This window comes from Ailuropoda melanoleuca, chromosome 6 (genome assembly GCF_002007445.2).
Source record: "Ailuropoda melanoleuca isolate Jingjing chromosome 6, ASM200744v2, whole genome shotgun sequence".
Classification (NCBI taxonomy): Eukaryota; Metazoa; Chordata; class Mammalia; order Carnivora; family Ursidae; genus Ailuropoda; species Ailuropoda melanoleuca.
Window position 1 is genome coordinate 6,980,433 of NC_048223.1, and position 26,597 is coordinate 7,007,029.

At 35.2% G+C, this 26,597-nt stretch overlaps 1 protein-coding gene across 4 annotated transcripts in view; it reads left to right on the plus strand.

Moving 5' to 3' along the window:
* Window positions 1–26,597, plus strand: part of XRN1 (5'-3' exoribonuclease 1) — a 105,395-nt gene that overhangs the window by 24,337 nt on the left and 54,461 nt on the right. For all 4 annotated transcript variants that reach the window (XR_004625987.1, XM_019797126.2, XM_034661881.1 and 1 more), the window contains 8 exons: window positions 1,628–1,717; window positions 3,945–4,101; window positions 4,854–4,973; window positions 12,337–12,506; window positions 13,451–13,571; window positions 13,668–13,766; window positions 17,444–17,547; window positions 19,698–19,829. Coding sequence is in view for 3 of the 4 variants with exons in the window: in XM_019797126.2 (XP_019652685.2) it covers window positions 1,628–1,717; window positions 3,945–4,101; window positions 4,854–4,973; window positions 12,337–12,506; window positions 13,451–13,571; window positions 13,668–13,766; window positions 17,444–17,547; window positions 19,698–19,829 (993 nt within the window). In the remaining variant the exon portion in view is untranslated. The remainder of the gene's footprint in view (window positions 1–1,627; window positions 1,718–3,944; window positions 4,102–4,853; window positions 4,974–12,336; window positions 12,507–13,450; window positions 13,572–13,667; window positions 13,767–17,443; window positions 17,548–19,697; window positions 19,830–26,597) is intronic.

Below are 26,597 nucleotides of genomic sequence, written 5' to 3' on the forward strand. Positions count from 1 at the left end.
ATTCATACTGACCTCCAGGAACTAGAGGTATAGGAATTCTAGTACAAGTCACCAGCTCATTTGAGGCTTTGTCAAGTACCATTAGCATGTAAGACTTCTGGGACTTGAGAAATAAAATACTTGAATAGTTATGCTTTTAATCTTTTATTCCTTAATCCTTCTGTTTCCTTGATTACAGTTATGTAGTGCTGTAATACCAGCTATTGGCACTAAATTCTTAATTTGATAGCTAACAACTCTTCTATTTCCCTTCCCTTTTATATATTAAAATACAGACTTATAAAAATATGTTACCATTTGTTTGCCTAACAAATAAGCAAATCTTTTAAAATTGTTACATTCAGTGTTGGTCCAGAGTGATGGTAGTATTCTTTCCTAATTACTGGTGGAAATATAAATTGGTAAAATTATTTTGGAAAGTACATATGCAAAAGTCTTTAAAATATTTATCCCTTTAACTCAATAATTCTAATTATAAATCTGTCTTAAAAATATAAATTTAAACACAGAAGATCCTTATACACAAAGGTGTTTATTGCAATTTTTTTTTAATAGTACAAAATAGAAATGATCTACGTGTCCTCATAATCATGTCTACTTCCCCTGTATCATAGTCACCATCTTGCCATAACACTGTCTTTAGAATCTGTAGAACTGCTAAACTGGTACTTATAAAAAGTTCCTAACAATTTGGAAGGATACTTATAGTGTATTATTAAGCACAAATTTCAAAAGCAGGACACAAAATCATGTATACAGTATACTGTCATTATAATTAAACATAAAAAACCAACCAACCTGAGCATAGAAAAAAGACTGAAAAGACAACATACCAGAATGTAATAGTGATTGCTGTAAGGTGACAAAAGTGCTTTTCTTCATTACCTAGATTTTCAATAATGAGAAAATATTTTTAAAGAAAAATTAATATGTTTCATTTTCAAAAGTGTACCTCCCAGAAATATTGGTATCTGGAATTTCTAATTGCCATCTCTACCTGAATTTTGGTAACAGCCAGTAACAGATTTATGGCTACTTTTTGGCTTTAGCCCAAGTCTTTTGTGTGTGGGTCTGGGTGTATGGGTGTGTGTATATGTGTTTTACCTTAAATGGTGGTCTTTGAGAAAGAAAGGATTAGATGGAATGTTGTTCAGTGTATATAGCATTTTTCAAAGTGTGTTCTAGCAAGAAGAAAATTCTGTGATCTTCCTGATTTCTTCCTGTGATTTTTCTCAGGCATCCTCCTAGATAAAGTTTTCCATCCCTGTCTCCCATCACACCCTGACTATTTAGGACAGTGGTAGTGCCACTTTCTATAAAGCTTCATTGGCCAAATCCTCAAACTTTAAACCACAGGCATAGTACATTGACTGAATAAATATGCACAGTAGGGTTAAGTATTCTGATAGATGGTTTAGGAAAACTATAAGGCAAGCCTTTAATCTGACAGGATGGAATTTGTTTTAAATAAAATTTTAGAATTTTTCTGATTACAATTTTTAGCTTATTCATTCATTATATAAAACATATGTGAGGCAGAGTGTATCAGCAGATATCATGCTCTAAAGACAAATGGCCTGTCTTCAAAAATTAACATTATAATGAAAATATTCTTTTCTATTTTCAGCGACTTTCTGGCTGATCAAGCTGCATGTTATGTTCAGGCAATACAGTGGATTTTGCACTATTATTATCATGGAGTGCAGTCCTGGAGCTGGTGAGGAATACAAACAAAAATAAAGCTTTGATTTTTTTTTTTTAATAATGGTTTGTTCTATAATTTCATTTGGGCTTCTCTTTTCTCTTTATTTCTATTTATGGTGGCATTTTTAAAAAGATACGTATAGCCAAGTTTAAATGAAATATAGGTAATCTTTTCTTATATGAAAATACTTTTTAAAGACCTTTGTGTAACAAAGATACTTCCAGCCCTAGCAGATGGCCAATAATGAAAGCTCTTTAAATCTAAGGATTTAAAATTCTCTATCGTGATAAATCAACTTTGACAGAGTCTTGATAATTATTGGGTCTGAGTGATGGTTATATAGGGTAGTTCATTGTATTCTTTGCTACATTATTGTGTGTTTGAAAAAATTTTTCTATCAAGAGTGATTATTAAAGAGTGGGTTATTTGAACGTTAGACTGGGGAGGGTAAAGAAGAAAAGAGAAAGGAACTATTTGCTTTTCCTATAAATAGTAATTCCATTTCTCTCATATTTCCTGTTTCAGCAAGTTCCATCTACATTTCTAAACCATCCACCAAAACAGAAAAATAACAAACCAAAAAATGATGCAGAAAAAAGGAGAGACTTTTAAGTGATGAGATTGTTTTTTTTGTTTTGTTTTGATAACACCTTTGCTAGGCTTTGTTTTAAAGCACCATATAGCAAAACAAACCAGTGCAAATTATGTATATTGATTTCTCTTAATTGCAATCTTTTTAAAAAAAATCTTTGCAATAACTAACCTAATTCGCAAGGCCTCTCTGAAGAGCATTCTAATGACAAAAATCCTTGATTTGGCATTTCTCAATAGGGTGAGTGTAAACTAATCCTATTATGTATCATGTATTAAGGCCAGGCACTTGAAAAACATGTTCTCATATAATCCTCACCACTATAAAACAAGTATTATTGTCTGACTTTTACAAATGAGGCTCAGTTATCTTTATTACTTTAGAAAGCAATCTTTTCTTTTCTTTTTTTTTTTTTTTTTTTGAGAGAGAGTGAGAGAAAACGGGATGGAAGGGCAGAGGGAGAAGAAGAAAGAGAATCTTAAGCAGGCTTCATGCCCAGCATGGAGCCCAACGCAGAGCTCGATCTCACAATCCTGAGAGCATGACCTGAGAATCAAGAATCAGACGCTTAACCAGTTGAGCCACCCAGCCACCCAGAAAGTAATCTTTCTAAAGTCATGCATCCAAGAATCAAGTCTAAGCCTATCTGATTCCAAAGTCTATACATTTTCCACTCTAGATGCTACCTCCTAAACTTTCACATCTTTTTGAAATATGTCATAATTGTGGGAAAAAAATATTTATTTTTTAGCATCCTTAGTCAAACATTAAAAACTGAAATTTTAAAAAAATTGTATGTTCAAAGCTTTGTAAAAAATATTTGTACCTGTAGTTAATAGATGGGAAGGCATTAAAAACAAAAAGTGTTTATTATTGGTAAATGGCTTAATCCTATATATACCAATTCAAAGATACAAAAGTTCTTAGAGCTGACTAGTAATAGTGAGCTCAGACTCGCTGTTCTCTCTGTCCTCCTGAGAGAGACTCCAGCTCATGTGTGCTAACTGAAAGTCCTCTGACCACCTCAGTACTTCATTCTAAGAGTCTGTTGATGAAAGATTCACACTCAATATCTTGGAAGCTAGAAGGACCATTATATTTTATATATATACACATACATATATATACACACATGTATTTCATATAAATACACGTGTGTGTGTGTGTGTGTGTGTGTGTATCTGCACCCTTCGATTATATGATACATCCCAATTTTGGAAATGTGTGATTTTACCTTAAAAATTAAGGAAATACAGGGGCACCTGGGTTGCTCAGTTGGTTAAGCGTCTGCCTTTGGCTCAGGTCATGATCCCAGGGTCCTGGGATCGAGACCCGCATTGGGCTCCCTGCACAGCAAGGAACCTGCTTCTCCCTCTCCCTCTGTCTGCCGCTCCCCCTGCTTGTGCTCTCTCTCTTTCTGTCAAATAAATAAAATCTTTTTTTAAAAAATTAAGGAAATATAACATTTGTTGCCATCACATGACCTAAATATGCTAATGCTGCTCATTTCTTAAACCAAGTGATAGTATTATGGCTGATCATTTTTTCCTTTAGAGTTATTGCTTAGTTGTTAAATAAGGAAAAGTATTTAATATTGACCTTTTTCATAAAGTTGCCAATTATTTAAAACTCAGTTTTGTTTTATAGGTATTATCCCTACCATTATGCACCTTTCCTATCTGATATCCGTAACATCAGTACACTCAAAATCCATTTTGAACTAGGAAAACCTTTTAAGCCATTTGAACAGCTTCTTGCTGTACTTCCAGCAGCTAGCAAAAATTTACTTCCTACATGCTACCAGGTGGGTTTTAAAATTAAATGTTTTACTGTCCTTTTTGATACTTAGGAGCCCAGAAGCCTAGAAGCCTTTGATTGTTCTGTGCCCGTGCCATACTGGTTATTAAATATTTTTAGTATTACTCTGAGAAATACGCTGTTTTATTTATTTAAAAAATGTTATACCACAGTCTTTCGTATTTATTTCTCAGAAGAAATCCTTATGCTTTCTTCATCTATCTTTCTTATAAAATTTCTAATAAAAACATGTCTATTGGACCTTTCATCTTTGCCATTAGTGGTAAAGAGATTCTTGGATTTTAGAATTTTTTTCTTTTTAAATTATGTTAGATACAGTTCTTACATTACTTAAAAAAATCAGTTGCTTAGAACACAAAGGTACAAAAGTAAACTATTCAAGGTTAAAAATGGAGGACTATTGGAAGCCTGTGAAATGAAGTCTGAGAACAGAATTTAACTGGGCCTTATAGAATGATAAAAGATATAAATGGTAAAAAATGAAATTCAGAGTAAAGATGGTTTTACTACATAATTAGATCACTGCAATGGGAAAGTGATGAGCAACAGTGAAAATAGAAGTCTTGTAGTTGAAAATCAAAATATAGCAAGTAAATTGCAGCATTTCTAAGATGTAAAAATTTAATTTTGCTTTTGCTTAGGAATTTTAAACTGTAACATGAGTAAATATTATAACTATATTAATAAAAAGTTATATTGATATTCTTATATTTCTGTTACTCTTTTATATTTCCATAGCACTTGATGACCAGTGAAGACTCACCAATTATAGAATATTATCCACCTGATTTTAAAACTGACCTAAATGGGAAACAACAGGAATGGGAAGCTGTGGTACTGATACCTTTTATTGATGAGGTCAGTGCATAAAATAGTTATATATACACATATATTCTTTCTTTCTTCCAAGTTTTTATTTAAATTCCAGTTAGTTAACATACAGTGTAATATTAGTTACAGGTGTAGAATTTGGTGATTCATCATTTATGATACCCAGTGCTCATCACAACACTTGTCCTCCTTAATTCTCATCACCTGTTTAACCTGACACCCTGCCCACCTCCTCTCCAGTAACCATTAGTTTGTTCTCTATAATGGAGTCTTTTTCTTGGTTTGTCTTTTTTTCCCCCTTGTGTTCATTTGTTTCTTAGAGTCCACAAATGAGTGAAACCATATGGTATTTGTCTTTCTCTTACTTATTTCACTTAGCATAATACTCTCTAGCTCCATCCACGTCATTGCAACAGCAAGAGTTCATTCTTTTTTATGCATGAGTAATATTCCATTGTGTATATACACCACATCTTCTTTATCCATTCATCAGTCAGTGGACATTGGGCTCTTTCCATAGTTTGGCTATTGTTGATAATGCTGCTGTAAACGTCGGGGTGCATTTATCCCTTTGAATTGGTATTTTTATATCCTTTAGGTAAATACCTGAAGGTATTTACTACGGGGTCATAGGGTAGTTCTATTTTTAACTTTTTGAGGAACCACCATACTGTCTTCCAGAGTGGCTGCACCAGTGCATTCCCACCAGCAGTGTAAGAGTGTTCCCCTTTCTTCACATCCTTGACAACACCTGTTATTTCCTTTGTTGTTAATCTTAGCCATTCTGACTGGTGTGAGGTGATATTTCATTGTAGTTTTGATTTGTATTTCACTGATGATGAGTGATGTTGAACATCTTTTCATTTATACACATATATTCTTAATCAGAGATTATTTCACGTAAGTTAATGAGCAATGGGTTTTAATCACCATTTATGTTTTAATGAGAGTTAACTACTCTCTTCTTCATTATGTGCTTCAAAACTTCTAGGTATGCTAATTATAAGAAAGTTGGAGTGGCTTTACTAACATTAGAAAAACAGCCTTCAGGACAAGGAGTATTACCAGAGATCAAGAAGAATATTTCATATTGATTAAAACGTTGAGTCAGTTTGGGGCACCTAGCTGACTCAGTTGGTAGAACATGTGACTCTTGATCTTGGGGTTGTGAGTTCAAGCCCTATGTTGAACATAGAGATTACTTAAAAAAAAAAAAAAAAGTCAAGTCAATTCATCAAGAAGATATAAAAATCCTGAATGTATAGTACCTTGTAACAGAGCTTCAAATACATAAAACAAAAGCTGTCAGAATTGAAAGGAGGAAAAAATTAAAAGGGAAATTCAAAAATATTGTGATCTAAATGATAATAAAAACACAACATAATCTCTGTGTTGAAGCTAAAGCAATGCTTAAAGGGAAGCTTAAGTTTCTAGATGCTTATACTGAACAAGAAAAAGTCTTACAGGGGCGCCTGGGTGGCACAGTCGTTGAGCATCTTCGGCTCAGGGCGTGATCCTGGTGTTCTGGGATCGAGCCCCACATCGGGCTCCTCTGCTGGGAGCCTGCTTCTTCCTCTCCCATTCCCCCTGCCTGTGTTCCCTCTCTCGCTGGCTGTCTCTGTCAAATAAATAAATAAAATCTAAAAAAAAAAAAAAAAAAAAAAGTCTTACAACTAATTATCTAAGCTTCCTAAAAAAAAAAAAAAAAAAAGATTATCTAAGCTTCCTACCAGAAGAAGCAAAAAATGTAAGAGAAATTAAACCCAAACTAAGCAGAATGAAGGAAATAATAAAGATAGGAACAGGAATCCATAGAAAATGAGCAAACAATAGAGAAAAATCAGTGGAACCAAAAGCTCTGAAAGTAAATTATACCTCAAAAAAGTGTCCTCTTGCGGGGGGAAATAAACTGACATGATTAGGGAGTGGAGGAAACAAGCGTTTATTCACATCTTACTAATTTTTAAAAAAGAAGACTTGTTGTATGTGAAAAGACACTTGCTAGCCACCAGGCAGGATTAACTTATGACATAGTCATTATAGCCTGCATGTGAAAAACTTAGTTCCATGTAGACAGTTATTGTTGTTCATCCAGTTATCAATTCAGTTCATTGTGATTGAATTTTTACTTAAGGTTGGACACCTCAATGAGATTTTAAATGTTTTCAGCAAAGCTGCATTATGATGTTACCACTGAAACAAAACTTGTAACTGGCAGAATTTCTATATTCTTCTATATTTTTTGGAAGCAAAAGCTCAGAATTTACACAAGAAGTTATCTGAAAGTAGGTGTGTAAGATGTAAAAAGAAAAATTCCTGTTACAGGATAGTCAGTGAAAGTATACAGTGGTGGAAATTACTAAATAGGAATACGTGATAAAATTTTCAGAAATGAGAGAGTGATAGGATCTATTTTTTCCTCATGAAAAATTATTACACAAGCTCTGGTGCTAGCAAGAGTTTACCTGCAGACTTGAGCTGTTTGGCATGCGTACTCTCACCCTTGCCTTCACCCTCACCCTTGCTCTCTAGTGGAGTTCGTTGTCTGAGATGGTCTGACGGACATGATTGGTGGTTGGTGTTAGTGGTGAGCTGAGCCCTCTATGTGATCTCTCACCCTCCAGGAGGCTAATTCAGGTTTATTCTCACAGTGACTTGGGTTCCAGGAAGGTGAGAACAGAAGCTACAGGGCCTCTTGAGCTTTGGAGATTGCATAGTGTCACTTTCACTACATTCTTTTGAATAAAGTAGGTTATAAGACCAACTTGGATTTAAGAAGGAGGGAAATACCACTTTCTTAGCATTTGAAGGAGCTTATATATGGAGATAGGAGCAATTATTATGACCATCTTTGCAAACCATCTACTACAATCTGCCCCCTTTGGCTAAATTTTACATCCCATTCAAATACAAAACACACTGACCTCTCCCAAAAATTTCATCTCATTATACATCAGGCTCAAAGCCTAGAATTTCATCTTTAAATTGAGGCTAGGTGTGGATTAAGCTCCTCAAATGCAGCTCCCCAGGGACCACTCTCCTGACTCAGAGAACTTTGAATTAAAAAAAAAAAAAATTATCTACACTCCCCAACATTCCCAGTTTTATATTGGAGAGACAATGACAGGATAACCAGAATAAGTAGCTCCTATCAAAAAAGGGTAGGAAGAGGATGCACATAACAATCATTAGTCCGTAACAATTTTGAAATCCCAAGTAAGTAGCATGCAGCAAGTCCCTATATCCAGGGACACAGAGTGTTCCTGGATTTGAGCCTAATTAGAGTGTCTCTGCAGTCTCTCTTCTCCTAGATTTTTGGCCCCCTACTCTGGTTTCTTGATGCTATGCTCTAAGATGTTGGGTAGAGAGAAAAACAGGATTGGTTAGAAGGACGGGCTGGGCTACAGTGCTGTCTCAACAAAGGCCTTAGCTGACCCCAGAAGTCACTCTAAAGCTGGAATGGCCCATTAGAGTTCTCCTAGGTTGCTGTAAAGGGCCTGAGACTTTATACCCTTCATCTGTCAGTCTTGGATGCAGACTTCATTTCAGGAGGGTGAATGACCTTATGTGAGATAACTTTTCGTGTAAAGGTATTTCTAAGAGATAGCTGACAGCTGAGGGAGGATTGCAAGCCAGCAGCACTTTCAGCATCTGGGCAAATAAGTCCTTCAGTACTAATGGGAGTCACAGGACATTACAGCATCCATTAATTACATCATTCTACCATAATGTTATGCTGTCTATCCTAAAGATGCTAAAGTGTTCAAGATGCGTAATTCACAGCCAAGTAACCTAGAAAATTTTATGTATGTATGTATGTATTTTTTAAAGATTTATTTATGGGGGCGGGCAGAGGGAGAGAGAAAATCTCAAGCAAACTCCCCATTGAGTGTGGAGCCTGAATCAAGGCTCACTCCCACAACCTTGAAATTATTACCTGAGCCAAAATCATGACCTGAGTCGAAATCATGACCTGAGCCAAAATCAAGAGTTGAATCCTTAACCGACTGAACCACCCAGGGACCCCAGTATATATACATATATTTTTGAAAACATTTATATTTTGAATGTGAAGAAGGATTAGACTCACATTTTTTTTTTAAAGATTTTATTTATTTATTCGACAGAGATAGAGACAGCCAGCGAGAGAGGGAACACAAGCAGGGGGAGTGGGAGAGGAAGAAGCAGGCTCATAGTGGAGGAGCCTGATGTGGGGCTCGATCCCATAACACCGGGATCACGCCCTGAGCCGAAGGCAGACACTTAACCGCTGTGCCACCCAGGTGCCCCTAGACTCAAATTTTGAATGTGACATTGGAGAAGAAAATAGGATGTAAGTAAATACCATCATCAGTAAACAGTAATTATGGAAATTCAATTTATTCTTTATTTCCTAAAAAATTGTTATTAATTTTATTATATTGATATTTACAATATCAGTAATATCTTAAAATCAGGAAATTATGGCATAGTATTATCTGTTTTATTCTATAATCTTTTCTAGATTTTGCTACTTCTTTCCTCTTTATACCACTTTCTCTGTAAATGTTTTGAAAAATGGCATAGATAAATTATTAGACTAAAAGTCTAGGAGGCCACTCTGGAAAACAGTTCAGCAGTTTCTTATAAACTTAAACATACATATACTATACAACCCAGCAGTCACACTCTTGGATATTTATCCTAGATAAATGAAAATTTTGTCTACACAAGAAAGCCTATACAAGAATGTTCAGAGCACTTTATTTGTAATAACCCCAAACTGGAAAAAATTCAGATGCCATTTAATGAGTAGATAAACAAATTGTAGTATATCCATATAGTGGAATATTACTCAGCAATATAAAGAACTATTGATATAAAGAACTTGGATGAAAACAATTCAGTTAAGTGGAAAAAATCAGCGAGTGAAAAAAGTCTCAGAAGGTTATATATTATATTGTTTCATTTATATAATATTCTTGAAATGACAATTACTGTGATATAAAACATGGAGTGGTTGCTAGGGGTTAAGGTTTGGGATAGGGTGTGATTATAAAGGGATAACAAGGAATTTCTTTATGATGATGTAACAGTTCTGTATTCCAGTTTTAGTGGTGGTTAATGTGAATCTGTACATTTGATAAAAACTTCATAGCACTGTATACACAAAAATCACATACAAAAACCAGTGAAATCTAAATAAGTGTAGTTAATAGTGTTGTACTCATGTCAATATCCAGTTTTGATAATGCACTGATGCTATGTGTAGGATGTTACCATTGGGGAAAGCTGGGTGAAAGGTACATGAGAACACTCTCTACTAATTTTGCAACTTCTTGTGAATCTTCATGTTTTTTGCTATTGTACATAATGCTGTAATAAACTACTTGTGTATTCATGTATTCTTTTTGTTTGTTTACACAGTCTTAGGTATTGGAGATTTTGTTTTTTTAAGACAGATTCCCAAAAGCAAGATTGCTTGGCTATTGGGAATGTGTATTTTTACATTTAGTGAATATTCTTTTTCAAAAAGACTAGTCTAATTCACCAAATATTTAGTGCCTACTTCTCTGCCTCTCCAGACCTGGATATTACTGTTTCATTTAATTTTGGCCAATCTATTGATGATGGGTATCATTTTATTATTAGTCAAATTTGTTTTTCTCTGATCCCTAATTTGAGTATATTTTTATGTGTGTTTGCCCTTTGCATTTTCTCTTCTGTAAATTACCTATTTATATCCTTTCCCTCATTTTCCTTTCTTGATTTCTGTCATTTCTTTGTATGATAGAATATTCTTTCCCAGCATGGCATTTGTCTCTTGTTTTGTTGATGAATCTTCTGTCACATACATTTTCTGTTATTTAAAAATGTCTTTTCCTGGGGCGCCTGGGTGGCACAGCGGTTAAGCGTCTGCCTTCGGCTCAGGGCGTGATCCTGGTGTTGTGGGATCGAGCCCCACATCAGGCTTCTCTGATATGAGCCTGCTTCTTCCTCTCCCACTCCCCCTGCTTGTGTTCCCTCTCTCGCTGGCTGTCTCTATCTCTGTCGAATAAATAAATAAAATTTTAAAAAAAAATAAATAAATAAAAATGTCTTTTCCTGGGGTGCCTGGGTAGCTCAGTCGGTTAAGTGTCTGCCTTTGGCTCAGGTCATGATCCCAGGGTCCTGGGATCAAGCCCAACATGAGGCTCCCTGCTCAGTAAGAAGTCTGCTTCTCCCTCTGCCCCTCCACCTGCTCATGCTCTCTCTCTTGCTCACACACTCTCTCTCTCAAATAAATAAATAAAATCTTTTAAAAAATGAAATAAAGAATAAAAAAAATATATTTTCCCTTAAGACTGTTAGGTTTTTTCCACTCTTATTAAATAAGAGTTTATCCCTCCAAATTATTGATACTCTCTCTTAGATTTTCTTCTAATACTTTCATTGTCTTAATACTCTGATACATGTTTTTGTATATAATATGAAATTGGAAAGTGTATGTGCTTCTTTTTCCAGCTGGATAGATAGTTATGACACACCATTATTTAAACATTTGAAATACTATGTTTCACGTATATTTAAATTTGTTTTGACCTCTTTATTCTGTTCTTCTGGTCTATGGGTTTCTTGTGGTGTCAGTATTAAAGTGTTTTTATTACAGCAGCTTTATTAAAAGTGGTAGGATCTAGTAAGACAGGTTCCCAGTTTTTGCAGTTCACACATTCGTTCTTCCATATGAACACCAACAAAATTTTGTCCTTTAAAAAAATTTTTTTAAACAATTTTGATTCTGACTGGAATTAAATGTAATTAAATTAATTAAGCGTATGACATAATTTGGAGAGGTAAACATTTTCTATATCAAGGCAGAATTTGTAAAGTAAGAGATTAATGTTTTATGAGTTATGAGAAACTATAATAATTATGGTAAGTTCACATTTAAAATTTGATTATCTGTTTTTTTTTTTTTTAAGATTTTATTTATTTGAGAGAGTGAAGAGAGAGAGAGAGAGCACAAGCTGGGGGGAGAGGCAGAGGGAGAAGCAGACTGCCCGCAAAGCAGGGAGCCCAACAGGACCCCAACGCAGGGTTTGACCCCGGGACCCTGGGATCATGACCTGAGCCGAAGGCAGATGCCTAACCAACTGAGCCACACAGGCGCCCTGATTGTCTGCTGTTCTTATTTACACTTAGTGCCTATTGTTGAAATAATAGGTTCAGAATAATTTGTAGTGGCAAGCAATATTCTAGGGCCCTTTGAAACAGTTTTTCATGTAATAAAATGGAAAAGAATTCCATTAGTTAAGATTTTTTTCAAGAACACAAAAAATGATTCTGTGTACTGATGGAAAAGATCTATTCTGTATGTTAAGATTATAGAAATTTTATACTTTTAACCCTTCTCTTTAATCTTTAAATTCAGAAGCGATTGTTGGAAGCCATGGAAACATGTAACCACTCCCTCAAAAAGGAAGAAAGGAAAAGAAACCAACATAGTGAGTGCCTAATGTGCTGGTATGATAGAGACACAGAGTTCACCTACCCCTCACCATGGCCAGAAAAGTTCCCTGCCATAGAACGTTGTTGCACAAGGTAATATTATTTGGTAATTTTTCAGCAACAGCAAGGAGCTCCCCTTGGGTGGGGGGTAGGGGGAAGCTTTTGAATATCTACTTGGAGAATTAACAAATAATTTTTGATAGTTACAGTCAGTTGATAATGAATTACATCTAACTTACCAAAGAGCATCTCTTTCTCACAGTTGTTTCTGTAGTTCTCTGCTTTGGTCAGATTCTGCTTCTCTCTCACTCTTTTCTGTTAAGTTGGGTTGTTTGTTTATTTTAATATTTCCTCCCTAGTGTATATCTGTACCCTCCCCACCTCGAGGATGTATGAATTTTTGTTTCCATTGTCAGTGTCTGCTCCCAGCATTATGTGATGTGCTATGACTTTGCCTCTTACATTCCCAACCACCCAACCAGAAAGAAGAAGAAAAGAAATAAAAGAGGTCCTATAATTTCTTGCCTCAAACCCATTTCTACTTTTTCTTCCTCATTAAAATGTCCTTGTTTTTTTTTTCCTTTTCTCTCATTTTCCCTGCAAGTAATTTACCCAGATGGCACCTAAAGTGGACATCTCCCAGTTATGCTTTTCCTTTGTCTTAAAGAGAAATATGGACTAGACATTATAAAAATGTTGATTTTTCATCTGGGTTTTAGAACTGGAGGATATAGAGATTTGTAACATGCTTTATATGTTCCTTTACTTCTAAATTAAATATGTATGTATAGTTTTATTTTAAGTTAATGGGGAAAACTTCCATTCGGTAACCTGCAGGGGTAGTTGCATCTAGTTAATTATAACAACAGAGAATCTGGGTTGTCCTGCTGTATATTTTCTTTGTTTTAAAAGACAGATTGTCATTCCCTTGCTTAAAAGCAAGGATGACTCTTGCAAAATATTTGAGGGAATACTGAAAAACTGTGATTGCTTGCAGTGTGTGAATTTTGAATTAAATGCCTTGATTTATTTTCTAGGTATAAAATAATATCATTAGATGCTTGGCGTGTAGACATAAGCAAGAACAAAATAACCAGGGTTGACCAGAAGGCATTGTATTTCTGTGGATTTCCTACCCTGAAACACATCAAACATAAAGTCAGTGGCTGTTTAGTTCAGAATTTTTTCACCTTATTGAATGTAATGTGATTATGGAAAAAGAGCTAAAAATAAATTCTCTGAATTCTTTTGAAGTTTTTTTTGAAGAAAAGTGGGGTTCAAGTATTCCAGCAAAGCAGTCGTGGAGAAAACATGATGTTAGAAATCTTAGTGAATGCAGAATCAGATGAACTTGTAAGTGTTTTCTTTGTTATATATTTATTAGGTGCTTATTATGCATAAAACTGTTGTAGTTGCAATGTGTTTACCAAAGAGGTATAACATGTAGTAATTCCAAAAGTTCATAGTAAATAAGGATAAAGTAAAGAGGGGCACCTGGGTGGCACAGCGGTTAAGCATCTGCCTTCGGCTCAGGGCGTGATCCCGGCATTATGGGATCGAGCCCCCACATCAGGCTCCTCTGCTGGGAGCCTGCTTCTTCCTCTCCCACTCCCCCTGCTTGTGTTCCCTCTCTCGCTGGCTGTCTTTATCTCTGTCAAATAAATAAATAATATCTTTAAAAAAAAAAAAAGGATGAAGTAAAGAAACATTTACACAGATTTTAAAGGAAATGTATCATTGTGATGTAATGAGCAAAAAATACTCCATGAATTTTGGAAAGGAGGTAGGCTATGTGAGCTGAAGTTTAAGTTACAGGCTTTTAAATGAGACTAGGCTTGAGCTTGGTGCTAAGAAAAAGATTATCACAGAGAGGAGAAAAGTAGGGGAAGGGTATTCTAGTTGAAAGGACTAACGAGCTGGAAATAAATGTGTGACACATTATCTTATTCTTTTTAAACTTTTTGTATGTCTGATATTTTTCTTAATACTTTTTCTTTTTTTAGAATAAATGTGATGTATTTGAGGAGAAGGAATAGATAAACCTGACTGAAGCAGAGGACTTGTGTTGGGAAGTAGTAGAAGATAAGGTTGAAAAAACAGATTGAGGCCAGATTATGGAGGACCTTGAATACCAGGCTAAGGCGTTTGGACTTTTTTTTCCCCCATAACTGTTATCTTGAAATCGTATTTTCATAAGGATTAATTTGGTGGCAATATAATAGACTAAATTGGACAAAAGAGAAATGGAAGAAAATGGAAAAGCCTGCAAGTTCAGAGGTTGTAGTTATAGAAGTGTTAGGTGATAAGGACAAAAACTGGAAGTAGTAATAGATCCAGATGAATAAGACTAATAACGTTGACAAGCTTCATGTTCAAACACAGAGGATGAAAAGAGATAGAAAATACTAAATATGACTGAGCTGTCGAGCCTAGTTAACTAGAAAATAATTGCTGTTTATTGGAATAAGGAAGTTAAAGTGGGAAAGTCTCTGGCTTGAGGGGATTACTGATAAATAATGATGCAATTTTAAGGCGATGTTAGGATGTTTAACTGGCGCTGCCCTGCCAGCCTTTTTCAACAAGAGTTCCACAAGAGATTTAAGCCGTAATGCCCTAAGTCATCCATTTCAATGTAGTAGATTAATTTATGTTCTGTACATTTAGAGAGGGACTAGTTGTGTACCGTCCTTTGGGGAATTGAGAAAATAGTCAAATTATTTTTTGTGTTCTGTGGTTCAGATGAAAAACCTCAGTGGAGAAAGGCAGCTTATACACAACTGCTACCTGGAGCCAGAGCTTGGAGGGAGGTAGGGATATATGAGTCATTAGCAAGGAATGATGGCTGAGGCCTTGGAGCTCATTTTCCTGAAGAAAATGGACTCTGAGAGTTCAAATTTCAGCACAAAGAAATACCCATAGTTTCTATAAAAGGTGGAAAAGGAACCAGTGAAAATGACAATAGTGTTCAGAAAGTTGAGACAGAATGATTTCCAAGTTAAGTAATATCACAGAAGCATGGAGTAGATACTACATACAGTGCAAAAAGAGTAAAAACTAAAACAAGGTCTGTGAATTTGTCCTTCAGGCATCATTATTGGCCTTTGAAGATTTCATTCCAGTAGATTTCATTCCTAACTCCTAAGAACAAGGTGGGGGGTGTCTAGGTAGAGGGCAAGTAGAGATAGCAGGGATTGGGCCCTTGGTTAGGAAGATTATCATTGAAAAGAAGTCTAGAAACATAACTGTAGGTAGAGGAGAGACAGTTTAACAAGCTAAATCCATACAAAAGGAGAGAGGAAGAGCTAATGGAGAAAGGAGGTCTTAAAGACACTAGAGGGAGGGGTTGTTAATGATAACAAGACCCCATGTGAGGTATTAAGGGATCTCATTTTAGGCTTAATCTGAGGATTAATTTGAGAAATGACAACTTTTCCTTCAAAAACTAAAGGGAAGAGTGAGTGGGAGAATGAAAGAAGAAAGAGATGTATAGAAGGGAAAAGGATAATTATGGGATCCTAGTTCTAATGTTGAAACTTGTTTTATTTATCAGAATAGTCATTCTTTTGTTTTATATGTTCACATTAAGAAATGTCTAAATATAATTAAAAGTTACTGCAAAAAGTCTAGAAACAGTCATCTGTAATTGTTAAAGAAATATTTGCTAATAATGATTAAGCATAATAAACAGAAAAGAATTGAATGAAAATTTGTATTTAAATTTCAGTTGCTACCACAAAGTTGTTGTTTAACCAATAATAATAGTGTTTCCTTTTAACTAGAATTTTTACCTAAGGTATTATTTCATACAGAATATTTATACAGCATTTTATAGTTTATAAAAGCTTCTGTGTATATTATTTTACCACCAAATAAACATTGTGAGGTAGATGTTATTTCTTATTCTTATGTAAGAAAACTGTACCTCAGTGAGGTTTAAATGATTTGCCTTCAATTCTATAGTTGGAAAGACATAGAAACCAAATTTGGACCCATGATTCCTAACTTAAGTCTAGGGTTCTTATTTCATTATATCAACTGCAAACTGAAATGAAGTCAGATTTCTTAGATTCTGTTATCTGATCATGTGATATGAAACAATGATGAATAATAGCCCTTTTCTAGACATTTCTGCTATTCTTGTCAACTTTCTCAGTATCTATGAGAAAAATAATCATGAGAATAATAGGGTCATAGAATTTTACAACTGGGTAGAATTTTGTAAAACATCTACTCCAACTCATTAATTTTACGAATTAAGAAACTTAAATGGAGTTAGCAGCAGAGCTAAGAACTTAAGTTTGTTGCTAAACATTATTTCTAGTACTGTTGGCTATTATTATGGACAGTAATACATTACAGGTCAGTGCTCTTCAGTTTAATTCCACTGAGACCTATTTTCTCACCAAGTAAATTTCATTCAGGATTAAAGTCAGTGGACCACCCTTTACTAGTAAGTGTCGTTGCTGTTGAGAAGGTGAGAAGGAGGCAAGCTTCCTGGTGTCATAATGTTTATACTGCAGAATAGTACTTTAAGTTGGTCATAGTGCCTCTCTAATAAGAAGTGGTTGTCAGAGGGGAAGGTAAACTTGGTCAACTTCAACACATTCATACTAAAATAAAGGGCTAAAGAAAGGCAGATGGGTAAAAACAACTGAAAAATATTTTTTAAAATAAAGGAAAGGAAAAAAAAAATAAAACTCTAAACAGAAATCCTGGGACGCATACTAGAAAGAAAGAGTAGTTAGCCACAAAGGTACAATTTAAAGAAGACAAATTAAGAAAACTAACTGAATTCAAGTGGGTGGGATAATTAGTTGGAGAGTCACGTTGAGAAGAGCAGAAACTGTAGGGAAAAAATGGCTTGAGTGAGCAAATGGTATCTTATATCTGCTTTAATTATTAAGGTGAGGCTTTTTTTGATTTTAAAGACCTTTATAAACACAAGCCAGCTTTTAATTATTTAATTTTGCCTTTGTAAACTTTTCTCTTGGACCTGAAACATGAGTGAACTTTTCTGCTTTTACTTTAAGAGTGTAGAAAATATAGCTTCATCAGTGCTTGGAAAGTCTGTCTTTGTTAATTGGCCTCATCTTGAAGAAGCTAGAGTTGTTGGTATATCAGATGGAGAAACTAAGTAAGTAAGATTTGATGTATATTTTTTAAATTTATATTTGTTTTGCTTACTTGATGGCTTTTAATAATACTTTTTAAAACTGATATAATGACTGTAAAAATATACACTCGATAGTGAAAATGAAAGTCTTCTAATCACATCACTCGATGTTCAACCATAGTGCATTGCTGAGATATTTTAGATGCATTTATCTTTTCCCTTTTGCTTTATTTTCCTTTTAATAACATGAAAGTTCTATATCCTAATTTTTTGCTAGCAGTTATTATTATTAGCAAATATATTTCTCTTTCTGACAAGAATGAATAGCATATATAACCTGACCTTTACCATGCCTCTCCCGGGTTTCATTTAAATAATATATCAATTTTTAAAAATACATAGCTTCTAGTTAAGAAATAATTTCTTATTTTATTCAAGTTCATGATCATTTTGTCAGTGATTATTCAATCTATTCTTTGTCATCTTTTATGTTTATTTCATGTAAATTTAGTCTGATTGTTGTTATTTCGTGTTTTTCATGTGTCTAGAACCTTTAAAAGTAATTTTTTTCAGAGAAAATGTTGCATTTTCTGAGCCATTACATGTCCAAAAGATCGTTTTTGTTTTCCTCACCCGTAGGTTTAGAATTTTAAAGGCCCAATTGTTTTTCCTTATTAGTTCTCTGCAAGCATACTTCACTTGTGTTCTGTCATATAATTTTGTTGAAGAGAGATCAGTGCCGTTATGAATTTTTTTCTTCTGTGGGTATTTGCTTTTCTTGAGGAGTCAGGAAATCTTGAGGATTCTTTTCTTTTTTAACCATCAGAATTCAGTTCCCCTCCCGTTTTAATGAAGTCCAGTTTATCAGTTTTTTCTTTTACAGATCATGCTTTTTGTATAAGAACTCTGCTTAACCCTAGGTCCCATAGCTTTTCTCCTATATTTTTTTCAAAAAGTCTTAAAATTTTACCTCATCCTTTTACATTTAAATTCATGATCCATTGTGAATTAATTTTTGTATTAGGTATGACGTTTAGGTTTAGGTCAAGGTTCATATATTTGCCTATGAATGAGTTATTCAGTTGGTCCAGCACCCATTTGTTGAAAAGGCTCTCCTTCCTCCATTAGGTTGCCTTTACACCTTTCTCAAAAATCAGTTGAGCATATTTGTGTGGGTCTATTTCTGAGTTTTCCATTTTGTTTCATTTATCTGTATGTCTGTTTTTATGCCAGTACCACACTGTCTTGTTACTGTAGCTATATATATAAGTCTCAAACTTAGGTACAAATCTAACAAATTACATATAGGATCTGTATGCTGAAAAAAGCAAAACACTGAGGAAAGAAATCAAAAATTGAAATAAATGGTGAGGTAAATGGAGGTCCATTTGGATCAAAAAACTCAACATAGTAAAAATACCAAATCTCCCCAAATTAATTTATAGTTTTAAAGCAACTTCTATCAGAATCTCTCCCAGATTTTTATAGATGCAATACAATGTTTTCTAAAATTTATATGGCAAGGCAAAGAACAAAAATAACTAAAACAGTTTTGAAAAATAAAAATAAGGCAGAAGGAATCACTCCATCTAAGTGTTGAAATTATTTTGGAGCAACTTAAAATGATACTATGCTTTAAATTTTGGTTTCCCCAGCTAAGATCTAGAAATTCAATTGATTTCTGTATGTTGATTTTATATCCTGGGACCTGGCTAACTAAGCTTACTTCCCTGCCTCTTTTCTTGAAGAGTCCAAGCCAATTATTTTGTAGAATTCTGGATTTACCTGGTTGTCTCCTTTTAGTGTCATTTAACTTGGTCCTCCGTCTCATGTATTTCCTGTCAACTGGAATTTAGGTCTTGTGGCTTGATCAGAATCAGGTTAAGCTTTTTAGCAAAAATACTTTATTAAATTTGAGAATATTAATTCTTTAAAAATTTATATTTTAGTATGTATTTAGTTTTTTTAAGAGAAAATAAAATGTTTATATTTGAAAAATTTTACAAGAACTTGTTCTAAAATTTATATTACAGTTAAAAAAAAGAATGCCTGGTGTTTTGCTGTTATACCATGTAGAAACCTTTTCATTTTGAAGACTTAAACTGCTAGAACACTATATTAAACCATAAATTTGGGGGTAATATAATTTTTATTTTATTTTAATTTGTAAGATTTTATCTGGAAGAACCTCCAGGAACACAGAAGCTTTATTTGGGAAGAACTGCCCCACCATCTAAAGTGGTCCATCTTGGAGACAAAGAACAATCTAACTGGACAAAAGAAGTACAAGGAATTTCAGAATAGTGAGTGTCATAAAATGTATTTAATGTCATAGAACTAGAATGTGATCTAATGTACCTGTTCTCTAACTTATTTCCTGCTTAACGTAGTAATCACGATGAGTACTGACTACATCTTCATTTTATGTTCTAAAGAAAACAATGAGTTCTAGTTTAAAATAATACCTGGTTAGCAGCAGTTATAGCCTTACCCAGTTTGTCACTAAAATACTTCACGATGTACAAAAAAAGAAAAGATAGAATCACATAAGACTAGGAGTAACAGTTAATAATAGTTAATAGGTTGCCATTGAATTCTTGGCCTCATGTAAGTAATAGGAAGGAAAATTTTCCTTTGCTCCTCACGCTCACTCCCTGCTCACTCTCCTACCCTCCCTACACCTAAGTCCCTTATATCCCTGAATTCAGAAATGCAAGGTCTGTACCAGCCAAATAACTAAGAAGCTGGCCCTCCTCCATGATCCCACCATGACTTCTCTTTCTTCATCCAAATACTAGAATTCTCTAAACCAAAACAGAATAATAGATGCTGGCAATGGCACATGGAATGGTGTTATAAATGTATATCCATCACCCTTCCTGTTAAAACTATAATAACATCCATTGGTAATTGGGGAATTTAAGGAGATGCCTCTTATACAATTTTGGAGCTAACACCGGGCTATAATATCCTTATTCAAAGATGAGTGAACAGGGAAAATGTAAAAAGACCATAAAAACCATCCAGCATGGGGTGCCTGGGTGGTGCAGTCAGTTAAACATCCAGCTCTTGGTTTTGGCTCAGGTCGTGATTTCAGGGTTGTGAGATCGAGCCCACGTCCGGCTCTGTGCTCAGCACAGAGTCTGCTTGAGATTCTCTCTCTCCCGCTCCTTCTGCCCCTCCCCCTGCTCGCATGTGCGCACATTCTTTCTCTCTCTCTCTCTCTCTCTCAAATAAATAAATTTAAAAAAAAAAAATACCCATCCAGCATAAAACAAGGAGATGAACATATCTCTTGGGAGGTAGAACTATTTTTGCCTTCTGACAGTGTAAATTAGATACCCCTATCATAGTTCATACTATACTGAATTTTATTTTATAGTTCATAAATAAAAATCACAATAATAAATTTATTTGTGTGATTACTTTAATGACCATTTCCTTAGATAGTATGCTCCATAAGGGTAGGGAACTCATCTATTTTTGTTATCACTCTGTTCTCATTCCTTGACTAATGCTAAAGCACTCAATAAATATATATTTGTTTGTTTAAATGAATAGAGATTGTTTTGTTCAACTCCTTTGATTGAAAAGAAACTCATTCAAAATACTATAAGAGTTGAGACATTTGTTCATGTGTTCAACAATTATTGGTACTTGCTAGGTTTAGTAGTTGGCAGTGTAGATACCATAATGAATAAAATCACACAGTCCCTACACTCATGAAACTTACAGGTGGTAGATGAGTAATGGGCATTAATGTCTTGTGAATTTTTTTTAAAGATTTATTTATTCGAGAGAGAGAGCACATGCATGAGTGGGGCAAGGGGCAGAGGGATAGAATATCCAAGCAGACTCCCGCTGAGCATGGAGCCCAACACAGGGCTCAATCTCAGGAGCCATGAGATCAGGACCTGAGCCGAATCTAAGAGTCAGAAACTTAGCTGCCCAGGTGCCCCATCTTGTGTGAATCTTTGATCAAACTGTAATTATGATAATTACTTTGAAGGAGTAGTGCTCTGAGACTATATAGTAGAGTAGTTTGACTTAACTAAGGAGGCATTTGCCTTAGAGAAAACTTAGTAGAGGAAAGTGTTGATTAAACTGGTATCTGAATGTGGGGTAGGAGTTAGGCAAAGAGTGAAAAGGGAGCATGTTTCAGGATGAGGAAGAGGTATATACAGAGTTCCTGTGGCAAGTGGAAAAGCAGCATGTATAACATTAATGATAATGGCCAATGTGGCTGGAGTGTTGGAACCAAAAAGGAACCCTAATGAGGAAGATGAGGCAACAAAGGAAAAAGAAGGAGGCAATCTGAGAGGTAGGAGAACAGCCAGGAAGGTGTTATATCATGCAAATCAAAGAAAAAGAGTTTTGAAGAATAAGGGAATAAGTCATGTCAAATGTTATGAAGAAGATTAAGCAAGAGCTATTTTGATTGAGCAATGGGGCTGCAAGCTAGACTAGTATGGGTGGAGGAATGATTGAGTGTAACAGAAATGGAGGCATAATAGGAATAAACAACTTCAGAAATTTCAGTTGTGAAATAAACCAAAAGCTCTTGTTGTTCTACCTATTCTTTCCCATATGAATGGGCTTGATCTTATGTGATGGCCACAAAGAGCAGAGAGAACAATCAAGGCAGCAGACTATTGAAGCTAATGGCAATGTATGCTGGTTCACACGAAAGAATAATTTTTAGTGCCTGCCAGTTCAGCATCTCTTGTTAACCAAGTAGGGTAGACAAGACTATGTGGATTCATAAGCATTTAGGTTTATTCATTCTGGTTACCGTTTTCTTAGACTGCTTTTTTTTAACCACCATATTCCTCTCTCCTCTCACCTCGCATTTTGTCCCCTCCTTCCACTCCTCCCCACCTCTTCTATAATCTGTCTTCTAAGGTGAAATTCACAAGGCCTCTCGTACTCTGCCCCTGAGAGTTGAGTTTACTTACTTGTGACTTTGCACATTATATCAGCGTGAGGATCCCTTGGCTCTAATGATTGGGAGTAATGCTTGTATGGACCATCCTTAACTCTAAGACTTCTACAGCAAGAATCTAGAACCTATTACTTACTTCACTTATCTCTCCATGTGTCTTACTAACCAAGACATGTTCTTCTAAGTTCAGTACATCCTTTTTTTGGTGAACATAACATATGAAATATTTCCATGAGTACCAAAGTATGCGATTTTATTTTTAGAAACCCTCTAAGTACATATGACAATGTTGGTACCTTTTCGTATTCCTGTGTAACGGATTTCCTTTCTAATGAAAACTACCATTAATTAAGACATAGCTGAAGAAGGATATAGAATTGAGTGGACTTGGTGTTTGGTTTATTCAGAGAGATAGGATCATGTATAAAAACAAATGAGAAGAGAGGTGCAATATTCAAAGGAAAGAAAATATATTTGAAGATGGAACAAGATAGATTCTTAAAGAGGATATCTTCTCTATTTTAACACGATGGTATACAACTATAGGTTGGTGTGTGTGTTTGGCATGGGGCAGATGAGACACTCTCATTGGATGCTTTTTGTTTTCTTTGTAAAGTGAACGTTGCATTTAGCTGTTGAGAATGGAGGCAGGGAAAGCAGGCTGGTCTTAAATTTGAGTAAAGTAGAGGAGGTTACATCAAAAACTTGGGATGTACTGTATGGTGACTAACATAACATAATAAAAAATAATTATAAAAAAAAAAAAAGAAAATAGTACTTGGGGTAGCAGAGCACCTGGCTGGCTCATTCAGAAGAACATGTGACTCTTGATCTTGGGGTCATGAGTTCAAGCCCCATATTGGATGTAGAGATTACTTACATAAATAAATTGACTTAAAAAAAAAAAAACAGTCCTTGGGGAAAATGGAAGAGTATCAGTTGATCAGAAAAACATGGTTGAATTATAGGCAATATTGAGGGCCCTTTTTGAAGTTGAATGTCATTAATTTATAATGAAACAATCTGCCCTATCTTTTGGTGGTAGAACTCAGTTGATCAGTTACAGGCCTAGAAAAAGCAGAGAGAGTTAACCAGCACTGAATTTTTCTAGATGGTTATAATGAAAAAACAAAGAGGCAAGGAAGTTTGGGATTTTGGCAGGAATGTTATTGAAATAGTGGACAATGGAATCTAAGTGGGATAGTAAGAGAAGTAAAGAAAGTAGAAGGTTAAGTTAATAGTTTCAGAGACAGTAAAAGAGTCAGTGGATTGGAGATCCCAAATTAAATTAATCATAAAGTGGTTGAACAAGCAAGTTGGATGGAGAAGTTTTTAGATAATAAGATGTTGGGATTAATGATTTTGGAGGTGAAACCATTATGTTTGAGTAATGGTCCAAGTCATAGCCATAGGACTAGATGGCTGAAGTGGAATGGAAGAGAAGATTATTGGCGATAAGGAGATTTTGAAATTAAATACCTGTGGTCTTAGGTAGGTTACATATGTAAACATTGAAGACACTCTGAATGATGGTGGGCATAAGGGGTAGAATTGAAAAGAGCAGAGTAGTTTACTATGAGGGATTTGAATGTCACAGTGGATTGTAAGGAGAATACCAACACCCTTTCCTAGCCCGTATAAGTATGAAAACAAACAGCTACTCCTTGAGAGGGCTACACAGAGAACTGATGATACTTTCAGTTGAAGATGTTGCTATTGAGGATATAATGGAGTGAAAAGGATTAGGAATTGGAGAAAGAAGACTGGAAGAAAGACACAAGAAAGTACTTTATGAGATGCTTTGGAGAAGATGATGCACTTGGAAGATAATTTGGAGAAGAATTCCAAAACCTTGTACCTCAAACAAGCAAGAGATGAATCAACCAAAAAAATGTGGTTACCTAAGGATTGGTAATAAACACCAATTATAGAATACAGAATTATTTTTTAAGTACTAACTCTCATTTACATAAGAGAAAGGTAAAAGGTAGTTTTGTTTATAATTTAGAAGAGAAGATAAGTATTTTTAAAAAGGTAATGCCCCACATCAGTTACCTTAACCCTTGGAACCTGGACTAGAGAGACGAGCCCAAAACATCTGGCTTTGAAAACCAATGTGGCTTGTGTCCAGGAGAAACATAGAGCTATAGGAAATGGAGATTCGCTCTTAAAAGAGCTCCCATGTGGACTCAATTATCCCAGGACCCAGGTAGGGTAAAAGCTGAAGTTTGTGAAATGCCTAGACCATGTGGGAAGGACATTGATTTGCTAACCTTAAGGTAATTATTGGAGGGACAGGGACCTGTTGGAATTCTTTCCAGGGACTGAAGCATTGACAGGTGCCATTTTTGCATTCTTCCTCTACCTGGCTAGAGCCAAAGCTAGCAGGTGCCATTTTTGTAGTCTCCCTGTATAGTAAAATAACACTAATGTATGTCCAATTATACATCAATTTAAAAAAAAAAAAGAATATAGACTAGGGGCACCTGGCTAGTCAGTAGAGCACGCAACTCTAATCTCAAGGTCGTGAGTTCCAGCCCCACATTGAGGGTAGAGGTTACTTAAAAATAAATAAATAAATAAACAAACAAACAACAAACACAGGTGTTTAAAAAAAAAAAAAGGAATACTGACTACAACATTGACCCCAAAGCAATAAAAGTGTAAAGTAAAAGTAAATAGAAAGGAGTGCCTGGCTGGCTCAGTCAGTTTAAGCCTCCGACTCTTGGTTTTGGCTCAGGTCTTGATCTCAGGGTCCTGGGATCTAGCCTCAGGTCAGGTTCTATGGTCAGCTGGGAGGCTGCTTGAGGCTTTCTCTCCCATCTCCCTCTTCCCCACCCCCCCATACACACACACACTCACACGTACTCTCTCTCTCTCAAATAAATAAATCTTTTTTGAAAAAGTAAATAGAGAAAAATCTTCCTACCACTTGAAAATTTAAAGGTATTGTTCTAAATTACTATTTGATTTTTTTTTTACTAATAGAAAGTTTTTTTTGAAGATATATATACAGAGAAAAGAATATATACAAGTCATAAATATTTTACTTGATAAATTTTCACATGCATAACTAGAATACAAGTCAAGAAATAGAACCAACAGAAAAGTTGTTTTAATCCCACAAAGCCCCTTATGCCCTCTTCCAGCCATTACCATCCATTTCTCCTGTCCTCCAAATGTAACTATTTCGATTATAACTCTAGAGATTAGTTTTTCCTATTTTGAACTTTGTATAAATGGATTCATACAGAATGTATTTTTTTTGAACCTGACCTCTTTTGCTTAGTCCTGCGATACTAATATTCATCTGTGTTGTTACATAGAATTTAGTTTGTTCATTTTCACTAATCATTGCATTGTATGAATATAGCACAATTTATCCATACTTTTGTGGATAAACAGTTGAGTTATTTCTTGTTTGGAGCTTTTAGTAAATACATATGTATGTATTACTGTTAGGCACATAATTAAGAGTGGAATTACTGCTTCATAGGATAATGCTTAAGCTCAGCTTTAGTAGATACCACCAAAAAGATTTTACAGAGTGATTGTATCAATTTACATTCTTCCAGCAATTTATAAGAATTTCTTTTATCTCTACCCTCATCAGTACTTATTATTTATTGTCTCTTCCATTTTAGCCATTGTAATATAGTGATATTTCATTTGGTTTAATTTGCATTTCCCTGATGCTATAGAAGTTGAGCATCCTTTCATATTTCACATTTGAATATGTTCGATTTTTTTATTTATTCACTTGAGAGAGAGAGAGAGTGCAAGGGAGCACAAGAGCAAGAGCATGAGCACAAGCACAAGCAGAGGGAAGCGTCAGAGGGAGAGGCAGAAGCAGCAGGGAGCTGACTCAGGGCTCAATCCCAGGATCCAGGGATCATGACCTGAGCTGAAGGCAGGTCACCGAGCCACTAGGTGCCCCAGTGTCTCATTTTTTTTTTTTTAAGATTTTATTTATTAATTTGACAGAGAGATAGCCAGCGAGAGAGGGAACACAAGCAGGGGGAGTGGGAGAGGAAGAAGCAGGCTCCCAATGGAGGAGCCTAATGCGGGGCTCGATCCCAGAACGCCAGGATCATGCCCTGAGCCAAAGGCAGACGCTTAACGACTGCGC